We start from the raw sequence: 15,790 nt of genomic DNA, 5'->3' as shown, positions 1-15,790 counted from the left end.
CCTCATGTTGAGGTTTTTGAGTTTTTCCTTGTCCTCATTAAGGTTCTAGATCTGGGAATGGTGTAATAATAGTCTGTAGTTTGCAATCATCTGTGCAAATAAACATGACTTGACTTCAATGTTTATTAGAAATACTACAGAAACGAGACCATTTGATATGAGGCGAGTAGTGCGTCCGTTTATTTCACAGCACAAAGCATCTCCCAAAAAAGCCACTCCCTGATTTCCTCAAACAGTGGAATATATCACTTTTATTCACAGTGATTTTAACGTGGACACATTTAGACGAGGACATCCGAACTACGTATGATCTCAACTAGAAAACGAAAAAAAGCCTACACGCAAATTCACAGCCGGCAACACACAGTGAAATAAAGCGAGTGTCAAACGGTAAATTGAGTAAAAAATAGAATTTCATCTTTTAAATAAGTGTCGAAATACAAACAGTGATTTGAACTCCTAAAATCATGTTAAGTGGCTATTTCCTAGGACTGTTCAATGTACACAGCAGCTATAAAAGGAAACATGTTTTGGCAACTTATTGTATTGCTAATTTATATTCAAATGTACACAGAACCCAAACCACCGAGGATATTAGAATTGCCGTTGCAACGCTGCAAAGGACTCCCATTCCATTGTCATTCCTATGATCATTTTAACATGTACCTCAAATACACAGAAAGAAAAAAACAAGCACGTTCTATTTTTTTTATGTGTGAAACTGTCGTTTACGCACCTCCAAATTTGATCAGAAGGCAAACTATTAGGCAGTCGTCGTTGATCGACACAAAATACATGCCAAACTTTCAAAAATGTATCTCATTCACTGTCTTTGACAATATCAATGTGGAATATCTTAACACACTCATGTTTTTGATGGATATACACCAATGTTTCTCAACTGGTGGGTCGCGACCCACTTTTGGGAGCTTCTCTAAGAAGATAAAAACGACAAGGGGTTCAATTTCACTCAATTACACTGCTTTATCGCTTCTTGTTAGGTCAATGGGCACTGTTGCAATTGTGTTCGAGAGGGACCACATCTCATTTGATTTTGTTGGTTTTCTTTCCTTTTTCTTTCCATGAAAACGTGCTTCAAGATCGAACAGAAGGAGGAAATGATAGCAAAACACGAAAACACTGTATGAGTGATAGCCTTTGAAGCACTGCTTGAAAGTAGAGTAAATGGTTTAAAAATGTTATAGTTGGAGCTTTTCTTTTACCAGTATACCAATCTCTAATATATACATTAATAACACATTCACTACCATTAGCTAAAAACGTGGGAAGTCAGTTCTGAATTTAGTGCCATTGACAGATTTAGACATCAAACCTCCACTTAAGTATGCTGGCTAAGAAGGAACTGGGCATGAAGTCAATGAGTTAACAGAGGTAGAATTCAACAAATGTTTTCGATTTGGACACATTCGATACCAATGACGACTAAAAACGTCAATAATCTGTTCTTAATTTGGAGCCAATGAGGTTGGACTAAGGCTTTCGTGCCAATTATAAATCACAGATTTTCCCTTTTACTAATGAGGGAAAAAATGTGATTAACAATATTTTTAAATGGAAGCATTGACATCCTAAGCCGTTAATGGCACCAGATTTTTGACGTCTTTAGTTATCAATGAGTTAAAGTCAAAAACATTTGATGAATTTTCGACATAACGAAAACTTGTTTAACTATTGACTTCGTGCAGTTTCTTCGTAGGCAGCCTAGTTAAGAGGAAGATTGAGGTCCAAATCAGTCAATGGCACTAAATTAAGAACTTTTTTTCCCCGTCTTTAGTAGACATTGGTTTATTGTTGTTTAGGTACGAATTTCTTTTAGTATTTTGCTGTTTTGAAGCAGTTTTAGGGGGTCGTTTGTGTTCAATGCCTTATATCAGAGTATATATGAAGTTGTTTTCATGTTGCTGGTCATTTTGTTTTTTTTTTACTATAGGTGATTACAGTATATTCTTCTATCTCTGTTTTAAACTGCAAAATCCTTTCATTCAATACATTTGATAAAATTGAACTTCTTTTCTTGATATAGGTTGAACATCTTGATTCGGGTGGATTGGTGGGTGTTCAAGTCAGACCAGTTGAGAACCACTGCTATAAACGACAATTTTCTATTCAAGTATGCGGACAGTGAAAGAGTATTACGAGAGCTCCATTTAGTCTCCACAATGAATTGTCAGTTTCATAAAAATAGTTTCAATACCAACAAGTTGTGTTACTAAATGTCCTGGAAGAACAGCTTCGTTCCATCCCGAATCCCATCCTTGTGTATAAGAGGCCGTTTGAGAAGGGAATCATACTTGCACTGACATAGAACATCATACTCTCACACATGCACAGCTATACTCTCATGCAGACAGTCATACCAATACCCTAACACAACTATACTCTCTCAAACATAGTAATATACTCTCATACATAAACTAACACATGTACTTTCACAGTATACGCTCTCACACAAATACTCACACAAACCCACTACTTTACTCTCACACATACACACACTTTCACTCAATTACTATATTCTTATACACACATTTCTGTACTCTCTCACACATATTAATCTTCTCTAATACACACTATACTACGCTGTCACACACATACTACTATACGCTCTCACATATACTTCTATACTCTCTAACACATACTACTAGGTAGCGAACTACTGCAGTTTGAAGACAAATAGTACAACATATACACACAGATCAGTGTGTGTGGCCTTGGTTACCAAAAGAAACGAAACGCAACACTGAGGGGTGAGGTATACATTACACTAGTTGTGAAAAAAACTCTATTGAAATAGCAACTTAAATGGCGTGTGAGAACGTACTGTGTGTGAGAGGGCACAATAGTGTATGTTTGAGTATAGTAGCATGAGTGTTTGGGGTACTATGTGTGTGAGAGAGTAATAGTATGTGCGTGAAAACATAGTAGTGTGTGTATGACAGTATCGTAGTATATGCGAGTCTGTGAGAGTAGTGTGTGTATGAGAGAATAATAGTGTTTGTGCATGGGTTTGACTATGTCTGTATGGCAGTACAGTAGTGCATGTGCGAGTGTATGATATTATATACGAGAGCAAGTACGATTTACTTCTCAAACGGCCTCTCACACATGCTCAAACACACATCTCAAAAACCTTACAGAGCAACATGAATGGGAAAAAAAATCTCTTCGATACATCTGAAGCAGCACAACTACTGTACATTTGTAAAGAAGACTTGTCACATTTGCTGGCATGGTCGTAGCCCACCATAAATTGCATGTTGCTAGTTAGTTATATTACTGTAACTGTACATGGCTGAAGATTAACGGCACTTGGGCCAATATACACACACAGGGGATTGAGGAGAATTAGCGCCGTGAAAAAAAAAACAAAAAACTAGCATATCAAAATACAAGCAGGGTTGGGCTTAGGGTGTGTTTTCAAGACGAGTTCCAAAAAGTTATGTTGCATATGTTGCATTTCTAGTTGCCCTGAGCCCGAAACGGGCACTTGAAAGTTCCAAGACACGAACAAACACAAAGTATCACACAAGAAAACCACGGATTTCTCAGCGATGCGTCAAATCTTAAAACGGGGCACGATGGATCAATTCGGATCGTTTTTCCGCCGTGCCTTAATGGTCACTCAAATACGTGGTTTCATTAGTTTCAATTGAAAGTTTGTTTTGTTTGCCACAAGGGTTACAAAGACAATTTTTAATAGTCATTGTTCAATTGGATAAAGGGTTACACCTATCCTTTAAGTAATACAGTTACGGATTGTAGAACGTTTTGTCAAATTGCCAGATTTCAGGCTTCATATGTACAGCTAAAAAAACTCAAAATATTTTCCAAGAATCAACATGTGACACACAATCGTGAAGTGGAACCAAAGTATTTCAACATTTTATATCCTATTTACAACAACAAAACTGAAAGGCGGGTGTTGCAAAAATATTAGCACCCTGTTCTCTCAGGTAAGTCCACTGACTCCAGGAGTTCCCTGGCGACTTTTAAATGATCCAATGCCAACCTAAATGACCAATAATAGCAGAGTGAAACTTTGCGTCATTAAGTCTCAGTTAAAAAGCACCTGCTCTGTGATGGGCTCAGAGATCTGTGAAAGCGGACGCTGGAGAAAAGAAAGCATTACGAAGACCAAAGAACACACCAGGCAGGTCCGGAATGAAGCGTTGGAAAAGTTCAAATCAGGTATGGTATACAATAAGATTTACACAAGCAATAATATAAGAACAGAGAGAGCATAAAACCAGTGCAAACCTATCAAGACCTGGCCATCCCTCTACACTTTCGGCCCAAAAAAGGAAAGGACTAAGCATCCAAGAGGCCCATGATCATATTGGATAACATGCAGGCAAACACAGCTGAGGTGGAAGAATCTGTGCAAAAGACAACTATGAGTCGTACTCTGCATAAATCTGCCCTTTATGGAAGAGTGGCAAGAAGAAAGCCCTTTCTGGAAGATTACCATCAAAAGGCCCATATGGCGTTTGCAAGAAGCCGCATAGGTGTCACAAATAACATGGAATAAAGTGCTCTGGTCGGATTAGACCAAAAGTAAACTTTTTTTTCAGCTGAATGCAAAGTGTTGCTTTTAGCGTTAGGGTAACATTGCAGCCTCTAAAACACCATCTCCATTGTCAAACATAGTGGTGGCAGTATCGTGCTCTGTGGTTGCTTTTTTTCAGCAGAGTTGATGGGAAGTCATATAGAGCAAAATACAGGGCAATTCTGACAGAAAGTCTGTTGGAGTCTGCAGGAGACCTGAGAGTAAGGCGTAGGTTCAACTTCCAACAGGACAATACCCTAAACATAAAGCAAAATCTACAATGCGATGGTTTAAAACAATGATATAAAGGTGTTCGAATGACCAAGCCAATATTCAGACTTCAAACCTATAGAGCAGGGGTCAGGAACCTATCTGGCTCATTTTATGAGTACATATAACTCTGAGATAATGTTTTCTGCTGTACATTCCTCTGTTTCTTTCCAAAGACATATAGATAGACATCGACTTTGGTACATGAGAAGCCGAAAAACACTACCGTGGTGCATGGTTCAGTCCACTATCTACAGGCCACATTTTGAACTACAGTTTGCAGTCAGAGTGTCACACTAACACAGCCCGTTTTAACAGTGGGTCGATAAGAAATTCTTCAAATGGAAAAGCCCATTAAACCCTGTATGTCCACTGTTGAGAGACTTTATGATGAAAACCCACAAACGAACTGTAAACAGGTGAAAACGCTAGCAAACCACTTAGAGCAATTTGATTGGGTGAGCGTTAGAGGTGGGCGAATCTCTGCACACAGCGCAAGGTACTCACTTCCCTGTCTCGCTCAGTGCACTGCATAGGTGAATACAACGCTATCCTTTGCAGTATTTTGTGACATTTTTACAAAAGAACTTTGCTCGCACCCTGTTTGAAAACCATTAATTAGGACGAAAATGAGCCTCAACACTCTGAAGTAACCGAGGGAGGAAGACAAATTTAAGGGGTATATATAATGATATGGGACACAGGCTGTGGCATTATTATTAGTGTTTCATAGATTCATCAAGTGAAACACAGTGAAATAAAATGTGCTGAATAATTACTTTTTGTCTGAAGAGCGGGTTTAGAGGTTTTGTTGAATTTTGACTTAAAATATATGATGTGGCTATCTTTTTAAAATATTTTTAATTTTATGGCTCCTTTGGTCAAAAAGGTTCTCGACCCCTGCAATGGAGTATTTGTGGAAAGATCTGAAAAAGGCTGTGCACAAACGATCATCATCAAATTTTAAGGGAATTGAGCTGTTTTGTAAAGAAGAATGGGCAAATATTTCTGTTTCAAGATGTGCAAAACATATACAGACATACAAAAAAAGGACATGTGACCGTGATCGCAGCAAAAGGAGGTATTAACTTAAAGCGGCAAATATTTTTGCTACAGCAACATTTGACATTTATGTTTCCGAGCACAATATAAAATGTTGAATGAATTTGGTTGATTTTCACGATTGTGTTGCACATGTTGTTGATTCTTAGAAGATATTTTTAGTTTTGTATATACGAATATATGAAGCTTGAAATATGGTAATACACCATGTCAAAACGTTCGTTTAGGGATGAATACTTTTGCAAATCACTGTATCCTGTCATACAGTTAAAAATAATGCTGCAGGTGTAAAACACTTCTCTGCCATTTTCATCCAGCCCTTGCAAAATTGGACTTTTAACAGCATTCCTTTAAAATACTTTAATGCTGATATTTGTTTCTACTAAAAAAAAACACTTATCAATTAGCATAATAATCAACTATTTATAAGCAAAATTAACCGGAAATGTAGAAATCTTAAAAATTCTCAGAATTCCAGCTTCTCAATAATAAATAACAGGTTTTTTTATGCCTCGAGAGAAATTATCAGTGGTAAATCAAGTCCCCTGTTCAACTGCTTTTAGAACTTAACTTCATAGGGCATAATGTAGTAAAATTACTTGAATCCATAGATAATTAGTGTGTTTTTCCAATTAACTACAAATTAGAGCTTAGGGTTTCTTTAAGAATGGTTATTATGGAGGTAGATGGTTTTGGCCTGGTACCAGCATTTTAGAATTGTCTTGTCATCGTAAACAACCTAGAGAACATCATTTACAATGAGTTTAAATGTGTTTTAGAAAACAATAACCATGTTTGGATATCTTCTGATATAATATGGCTCAAACTAGGAAGTAAATGATCATCTGTTTTCCACAATTGTAATTTGAATGTATTCACTGGTATAATATACAGGGATTTAAGTTTTAAAAATCTTTTTTTTTCATCACTTACCTAACAAAAATAATTGAGATTATTGAATTAAAAGAAAAAGCATGTTTCCCCTACCACAGTGAATAATACCCAGAATTATGAAACTACTGTGACCATTTTGGCCATGAAAATGCAGCCCAAAAACTTATATTAGGCTGAAACAAAACAAGTACTTGGGGTCCTGAGAGTGGGAAACTACCAGACAATAATCAATTCAATATATTGCTTTTAACGTATTGCGAGAAAGTCCTACAACATCCCAACAAAATGACTGTCCGCGGCGCCCCTATGCTATTGTAAATGAACACACCCTGTGTACTCAAAATGGACCCTCGAGCCTTTTCCAGATATGTTATGGCTTTCGCGAGTCACTGTTGCATTGGTTACAAAGTTCAAAATCCACACGATTTGAGTCTGTTTCTCGTCGACCTTCTCCAGTGGTTATGCAATTGCAGTGTGATGCTGCAATGACGCGTCATAGAGGCCGCAGCAAATTTAACTTGGCGTTCAGGTTGATTCGGTTCTCCAGTCTCCGTCCCCGCAAATGCGGGACGTGTTCTCTGAAGCTTGACAGTTACCGTATTTTCCGTATAATAAGGCGCACCAAAATTCCCAAATTTGGCCCGAAATTCTTATTTGGGCCTTATGAGCTGGTGTGACCTATATACACTGCAGAATCTGGCGGAAAAGATTGGAAATGCTTACAGTCCTTACTAGGATGCCTTATCATAAAAAGTTTTACGGTAATACCGTTATGGTTGACCTAAATTGCAGAACATTCAGTGTTGTCAACATACAATGTTCTGAAATTTAGGCGCCTTGTAATCTGGTCCACCTTAACGGTGCGGAAAATACAGTATAGCCTTAGCGTTCGCTCCGTCTTCATTTCCAATCTGCCTTACTTCCCTCATGTCGGCTACAATGGACAACAAGAATCCTTTTTTTCTCCTGAAAAAATTCTCTAATAAAACCTCTTTTGTCATAAAACAATTCCCCCCGCTCGTAAGATGAAATCACCATGGAGTCTCTGCGTCATCCTACGTCTGCCGCGGCGGCTTTCCCTCTAGGGAGAGTCCATCATGGCTTCCAGCATCTCCAAGAATAGTTTGTGCATCGGGATTCCGCCGCGAGTCTTGATGCTGTAGAAAGTGGTGAGAGCTCGGCCGGCGGTCTGTCGGAGCAGCGGCAGCGTTAAAAGCAGACGGCCGGCGCGTTGCGGATCGTCCGGGCGGCGCGTACACGCTAGCTCGAGTAGGGCCTGGTGGAGGAGGTCCCGCAGCTTCTGCACAGCCTCCATGTCCTCGATGTAAACGGAGTCTGGCGAAGCGAAAGAATGCATGAGACACTTTATTTTCCCTCTACCGAATCTAGCGCTGCAACTATGAATCAACGTTTTCGATAAAAATCGATAATAGAAATAGAGTGGTACATCTTCATACGAGCTTAATTTGTGCCAGGATCGTGCTTGTAACTCGAAATGCTCGTGTAACGAACACATTTTCCTGATATGAAATGATTAAAAATGAATTGGCTCCTTTCCTGAATTCCCAAGAGGAAATGACCCCCAAATAGCCATAAAACACATTAACCTGATTACTAAAAACACATTTAAACAATAATTAAAAAATACAGTACTGTTTAGGTGAAATTAATGAAATAAAATGCGAATTTATTATGAAGGAGTTGCATAACGAAAATGCGTGGTGGGGAGGGATAATGCGGGAAGAGTGACATTGCAGGACTTTTGATGATTCTAAGCACTTACTGCGCACTTAATTAAAGTAACTGTAAGTTTCAGTTTTCATTCATCACTTTATGTTGCCCTTTCAGCTGGACTTGCAACGTAATCCCTTTCTACATGTCTTTCGAGAATAATCTTACCGTAGGATATTTGTATCTGCCTCCCCTTTAAAATGTTACAGAAATGCGCAAGGCAAGTGTCATTAAAAAGAGCTGTCGCATGACCAGTTGCCACTTTTATTTGCTTGTTTTTTTTACAACAAAAGCAGCAACTTTCTCCCACTTAGCAAGCACCTCTCTTTTATAGACGCCAACTTCTTTGGTTTGTCCTCCTCTCTTTATTTTTGCAACAGGTAATTGAATTCCCTCGCAAATTACTGCCAGCAAAGCACTGCGGAAATCCCTCCGCGGCTTTGTGTTCAGTACTCGCTTTACTGCTTCCTGATTGTACTCTTTAACTTTGGTCACTCACATGACCACCGCTTGTGTTTTTCTATTATTTCTTGCTTCGATTCAATTATCTTTTTTTTTTTACCACAGACACCTTACAAAAAGTAACAAAAAGGACTTGCTTCAAAATACGAGTAGAGATGTGATCAAAATGAACTTCCCCAAGAATAAAGGTACTCTTACAGGTATAACCAAGGGCTCTGAATCAGGAGCCCGACGGCGGGAAGCACATGCACAAAATGGACCAGGCTGATGGCAGTGAGCGGTCACAAGCATTGAGTGGTCGAAAGCAGTCTCTACTGGTAGCCTGCTTGGGGGACTGGTTTTTCCATTGAAAATCGAGGTAATTTTTTGTTAAAAAAATCGTGTGTAGAAATTCTTCTGTGTAGAGGTGCTTGTAAAAAAAGGTACCACTGTAATAGAAAATAAGAACTATATTTTCAAAAAAGGCTTGACTGTCGTAAATGTAATGAAATGCAATCAATTCAGATTTTGTAAAAAAAAAAAAATTTGTTGAGCGGCTGTTTGCATTTTATGCTATTTAGTGGAATTATGCCTACATGTAGGAATGCATTAAAAAAAATGGGGAACATTTTTGTAATCCACATACCCATTTTGGATTTATCTGGTACAACAAATCTAACCTATGATTGTCACGTTAAATGGTGTCTTTGAGAAATTTGAGAGCAGTTGGGAGTCACGCGTTACAAAGGAACGCCTACCTGGAACCCAATTACTTTTACCAGTTATTAATAAAACTTTGTAACTCATCAGTCGTTACATGATGCATTACTCTGATATTTTTTGTAAATGGATCATACAGCACAATGTCTTCTGCTCATTGAGGGTTCCTCCTTCGCTCATAAGGAAATATACCATCCTCATGCGCCAGCACACAACGCTGACTACAACATTTAAATGGGTGGGCGTGTTTATGTATATCTATAAAATACAACTGAATTAAGTTACAGTGACGCTTTCACAAGTACAAGGGAGATCACATCATTTCTCCCTACTGATATTCTGATATTCACCCTACTGTGTATACTCGCATCCAACCCGTATTTACAACTATATAATAAAGAACTGAAATCAGGGGGTCAGTGTATCATTCTTAGTTGTGTATCACCAGTAGCGAAGGGTAAGCAGTGCGTGGGGACGGGGCTTGACCTAAACAGGAACAACAAAATCAACGGGACGAAGGAGAGCTCATAGCATACTGAGAAAAAGGGATGAATTAAGGTATTTTTATTTCTAAAATTAGTTTTGCAATACACCATGTCTGAAAATGCCACATTACCCAGGAATGGAAATGGAAATCTTCAAGTTGTTTGAAGACAAAGGGGATACGGAGTGTCTCAGCTAAGTGTTCCTTTGCAAGCCAAGAAATATGATGGCTTTACCACTTCCACAGGTTGGTCCACACACTTCATCTATTTATTTTATTAAGAGGCTAATTTTAAGCAGTTTTCAGGGGTTGGTATCAATGTGAGTATATATGGTAATTTGTAATTAGTTATTTTTAGAATAGCGTGTTACTTTTGGGAGTCAGTAATCTGGGGAGGAACACAATTACTTTTTAAAAACAGTAACCAGTAATTGTAACTAATTAGCCTTTTCAGTAACGCACCCAACACTGGTTAAGACATATCTTGTACCTGAGTTAGTGAGAGCAATGGCTTTTAGCATGACAAACTCTTCTCTGTCCACATTGAGGGCGCGGAAACGTCTGGCCAGTTGGCTGATTGCCGCATTAAGCTCCGTGAGACCGGCCACGCGGGACATTTCCTCGTCCAGGACGAAATCTTCGGCAAAGACAACCTCGTCTTCGCAGCCAAGCGAGCGGTAGGCAACACCCAGAACCAGCACTTCTAGCCAAACCGACTGCAGCACAGACATCTGGTCTGCTAGCGACAGAGTCAAGAAGCCTGCAGGGAGAATAGACAAAAAGTCAGAGTCAAGATTCTGAATGTAAAGGAGCAAAACTGGCAACAGACTACAAATTTAACAAGAGCTGGCAGCAGGGCATTGGACCTCCACATACTGAGATCTACTGAATGTGAAATAATTCCCCGTATCCAGAAAAGCAAACTTTTCAGAATATTTACTGAGTTTCAGCTATCGTTTGGATTTTAGGAAGATGGGTGAGATAGACCCAGTCATGAAAATGGGTCAGAGGTTAAAAGATGAGAAGGATGTTGAGGGAATATCTGCCTGTACACTGTACAACCCAACAAAATTTTGACCTTTGTGGATCCACACTATGTTTCATTGATCTGCAGGAGGCACCACACACACACACCTTCGGGGTTTTGGACAAACCCAATATAATGGATTAAGTCTGCATAGGTTTGTTGTTTTGGCTGAATCTAGTCTCAAGTCGGTTGCATTACAGGTTACATTTGAGTTACTGTGGTGATTTATTCGAGACAGCTAGCATGGTCCTGACCAGGCTAATTACCAGGCTAAGATTAATCCCAGAGATACATCTGGCACTTCTACTGTATATGGTGTGAAAAATTAATTGGTTTCAGGGAATTTCTTGATCTGTTGCATTATTTTAATTATCCTGCATTATAATTTCACAGTCTATATTGTCATTTCATCAACCTCCGTTGAATATATAATTGCAAGAGTCACTTTATAACAATTAATGCAGTAAACGTGTTGCTGCTATACCATGTATTTTATTGCTATGCTGATTAAGAATGCTTGTCAAATGTCCATCAGAGCTTTGATGAATACGTATGTTATTGCTGTTTTTGAGATTCTGATGCTGCGTTTCAGAAAAGTGAGTCCTCGGACCTCCGACCCAGAAAACATCACTAAAATGACACTCGAGTTGGGAAGTCCTAGTCGCAAAGTCATAGAAAAAATATGTATCCTGACTACATTAAGTTCTTCAATCTGACGTCACTCGACAAAATGGCGATGCCCATGGACATACACACGGTGAATGGTAAAACAAAATTTACACAACTGCAGTGTGCGCTATTGACCTCAGCTGCCGTTTTCCCTAGATGATTTGAGCTCTTGCGAGAAGGCAGGTATGCTGGAAGTCCAAATGTCTTTTAATGAGCAAAATAAAAACAAACTTGTTGCGATCAACAATCTTTGCTGTTTACGTTCACTTGGAACGCTGAGGTCCGATCTGGTACCATCCGAGTGGGAGAAATCCGACTTCTCACTATATTTGCAAAGATGTTATCAATTAAGTATTTGACCTGCATCGTATAGTGTATATAGGTCAAATTCCCATTTATCTTGTCAAAGAGACTTTTGTACGTAGGACAAATTAAAATGAGTTATTTTCCCACTGGCAGTAAATTATACATAGGAGTGCGGGATTTTACAGACTTTGTCATCTTTTGCAATCCATAATGACGTTGTCGTGTGCTATCAGTGACCGAGAAGATCCGATTTAGAACCAGATGGAAAAGACAGCAAATAAAATTCCGTACAAAAATTGTTATGCAGTGCACACAATTCAAAATGGAAAAAAAAAAAGAGAGAGAAAACAGTGACAAATATGACTAGTTCGAGTGGCACTGAATCAGTCAGCCTGGATTTCTATGATCCACTTTCGTGCCAATGCACCACAACACGCACTACAAACTCACCAAATGAACCAAGTAAGTGATTTGATGTTGTAGTTCTCGATGTTGGCATTCTATGAACAGCAATCATCGATCTTAGCAATTAGCGTCCTTTGAGGTTACCTTTTAATCTGGACGTATGGGCTGCAGTTGACATTTCCACCCCTGATTGGCTAAAAACGCAGAAGTTAGGTTTGATTCAGCCTTTGCACTGGCGGTGATCCTCGCTTTTAACTTAAGAGATGCATGGCCCAACAGGCAAATGGGTCCACTCGCACAAACTGCAATGGTTATAATTCAAAAGCATCGGCTCGAACGCAATATTCACAGTCTGCGAAATCAACAACCCCCTCCCCCCTACAAACAGTTTCTCCTTGGCTCTACACAACTCAAGTTGGTCACCATTTTTCACATCAAAGCGCGAATTTCACCGAAAGGAAAGATTTTTCTGTCTGACATAATGTAGGTTTCCCCTCCACCTCTCTTACCCGGAATGTGTTTGGCCCAACCAATGATGACAACCAGCTCGCGATCAGCGAGGTCACACAGGGTTGTGAGGGTGCGCTGGGCCGTGTCAGGTTGTAGGGGGTCGGGCATTGCAAATAACTTTTCTGGCTCAGCAACCAGCAGGTGGGACACGATGATGTTTGAGGAACCTGAGTAACAAAACAAAAAAACAGTAGGAGAAATGAATATTTAGTTTGTTGCTACAAAGTGAGTGCATTCAAATTTGTAAATCAATGCTAACGGCACAGATATTTATAAAATATCTTAAACTGTGTGCATCACAAAGGTCAAAAATAACTATTTGTGTCAGTTTGACCCAACTTGCATGAATATTTTCACAAACTAGCCTTAGGTAGAGAGATTTATATTTATTTATTTTTCATTACATGAGGCTCACCTAGAGGGAGTTGACAGGATTGTCTGCCATCTTACTGCTATGGATTTCCCAAAAAAACCTTGTGAATTGTTTGGCATAAAATCAGAAGGAAATGGGTGCAGTTTGTTTATTCTTGAGTCTCCATAGTTGGCAGTCTTCAGCGACATCTCGTGGTCACATGTCTTGACTTGACATGTTACACAGTGTCTCTTTAAGAACTGGTTCACATTATCTAAGAGACCAAAAATTAAATAACTTTGTTTTAAACATCCCAGATATTATGTAGATTATTTTAAACTCTGATATTCTTTTAAAGCTCCCAAAATGACATTAGTTGTTCTCAAAACAATGGTTCTCATTATACCAACCCCGCCACAGAAAACTGTCATTTGGTTTAGAACCAACCAAAATTGTGTTATTTGTGCAAATCCATCACAAATGTTGGGTGTGTCCTATTTTTGTGGATGCAGTTTGGGTTTTACTCAACCCGAGTGTTGGTAGATTGGGAATTATTTTAAATATCGAGAATATTACATGGTGACTGGACCCAAAACATATTATAATAAGAAAACAATGAATTAATCCCGAGATAAATTGAGTCTACCCCTAGGTGAAATTGTGGGCTTTGCTCAACGTGAGACATAATCGAGTTCATATGATGTAATATATCCCTTAACCACAAGGGTCGTAGGGGCACCAATTCCTGAGGTGTATCTTGGGCAAGTACAGCCTGGTGACGCCCATCCCTCCCCAGTCCAACAAGAACATAGTATTAGAAAACATACTAATGAGTTAGTCCCTGTGTACATCTTACTTTGTTTTAATTCAATATACATAAAATTGCAAACCCTTTTCATTGTCTTTAGTCAGTGAAAGGGGAACACTCTGGTATGTTGCATTTTCCACTTCTGGCCGTCTTTTGTACTTTTGCCTTCCTCCCCGGACCCTATCGAGACGAACTCCTGTAGCAAGACACAGACAAAACGTTTTAATGCTGAGGAAACACATACCCAAAACAACAAAACCTGGGGAAAATGCTGACTGGATTGGTGGGAGTGTGGCTCACCTTCTTTCAGCATGCCCACTTTGAGGCACTTGGTGAAGCGGCATGCCTGGCACGCCTTTCTGCGCCTTTTTGTGATCTCGCATTCGTTTGAAGCCGGACAGCTGTATTCAATGTTGCCTGCGTGCAAGGACCCAAATGATAAGATGTTTAAGTAGTCAATCATTAATAAAGTGATAACAAATGAATAAAAATGACCTTCAAACCATCACCAGTATGCAAAACACAAACAGGAGAGCCGATTGATAATTGAAATGCGTTGTGGCGCCCATCATGTGACAGTTGAATTCTGACTTGCGGATACTGTGTCCTAATCTAAAGACCGAATAAAACTAAAAAAAAAGTCATCTTTGCCATGGACTGAAAGAAGTCAGGCCACCTAAAAATTACGCAAAGGCACTCTGATGGTTTGACTAAATTATGTGGTCTGCTGAGACAAAAAGTGAGCTCCTTAAAACCAGGCAGAACTCAATACAAAACCTTTTCTTAAGTGGATCACAGTCTATAATCATACTCAGAAATGAGGGAAATGGAAACAGAATAACATAGCATGCTCCTACATATTAAACTACCATCAACAATATCAAAAAAGCCATTATGTCTACGTGGAGTTGAGCGCTTGGAATCCAACTTATCATTTCGGGAGGGATGTCAAAATAGCTGCACATTAAAATTCCACAAACTATGCAAAAGTATGCCACAATCAAAACTCGAACTATTCCAACTAAATATCAGGGAGAAGTGCTTATGTACATGTGAGTTGATAGTTGTAAAAAATCAGTTGATCTCCTTGTAGTGTAGTATAAAGACTTAATGGTGAGGAAAAATAAATAAATTAAAACTGGAATATGGATTTTTTTTTCCCCATTCCTCAGAAAATTCCAAAACATCATAATTGCATTCAATAATAATAATAATAAACTGATGATTAAGGTTTTATCACAAACTGCTGTAAGTTTTAACCAACGTATGATTAGGTGGAAATCTTCTGTAGTTATTAGAGCACCACTGCAAAAAGATAATGAATATTATGTCAACTAATAAATAAAATACCTGTACTCTAAGGAGAACATAATTTCAAAATAATCTCATCTCATCAGCCGTACCGCTTATCCTCATTAGGGTCGCGGGGGGGCTGGAGCCCATCCCAGCCATCTCCGGGCAGTGGGCAGGGGACACCCTGAACTGGTTGCCAGCCAATCGCAGGGCACACAGGGACAGACAACTCATTCGCTCATTCACACCTA

The 15,790-nt window shown here is 39.1% G+C and overlaps 1 protein-coding gene across 4 annotated transcripts in view; it reads right to left on the bottom strand.

The window, feature by feature from the left end:
- Nucleotides 1-15,790, bottom strand: part of esrra (estrogen-related receptor alpha) — a 184,149-nt gene that overhangs the window by 153,682 nt on the left and 14,677 nt on the right. For 3 of the 4 annotated variants that reach the window (XM_088321469.1, XM_088321468.1, XM_088321467.1), the window contains 5 exons: nucleotides 14,547-14,663; nucleotides 14,329-14,442; nucleotides 13,086-13,253; nucleotides 10,660-10,929; nucleotides 232-8,128 (listed from right to left, as the gene is read on the bottom strand). In XM_088321469.1, coding sequence (XP_088177595.1) covers nucleotides 7,875-8,128; nucleotides 10,660-10,929; nucleotides 13,086-13,253; nucleotides 14,329-14,442; nucleotides 14,547-14,663 — 923 coding nt within the window. In that variant the 3' untranslated portion in view covers nucleotides 232-7,874. Of the gene's footprint in view, nucleotides 1-231; nucleotides 8,129-10,659; nucleotides 10,930-13,085; nucleotides 13,254-14,328; nucleotides 14,443-14,546; nucleotides 14,664-15,790 lie in introns of those variants that run through there. The other variant, XR_015847382.1, reaches the window with a different exon arrangement.

This window comes from Urocampus carinirostris, chromosome 17 (assembly GCF_059441175.1).
Source record: "Urocampus carinirostris isolate Australia breed hairy pipefish chromosome 17, RoL_Ucar_1.0, whole genome shotgun sequence".
Taxonomy (NCBI): Eukaryota; Metazoa; Chordata; class Actinopteri; order Syngnathiformes; family Syngnathidae; genus Urocampus; species Urocampus carinirostris.
This window is presented reverse-complemented; position numbering and strand designations above follow the sequence as displayed.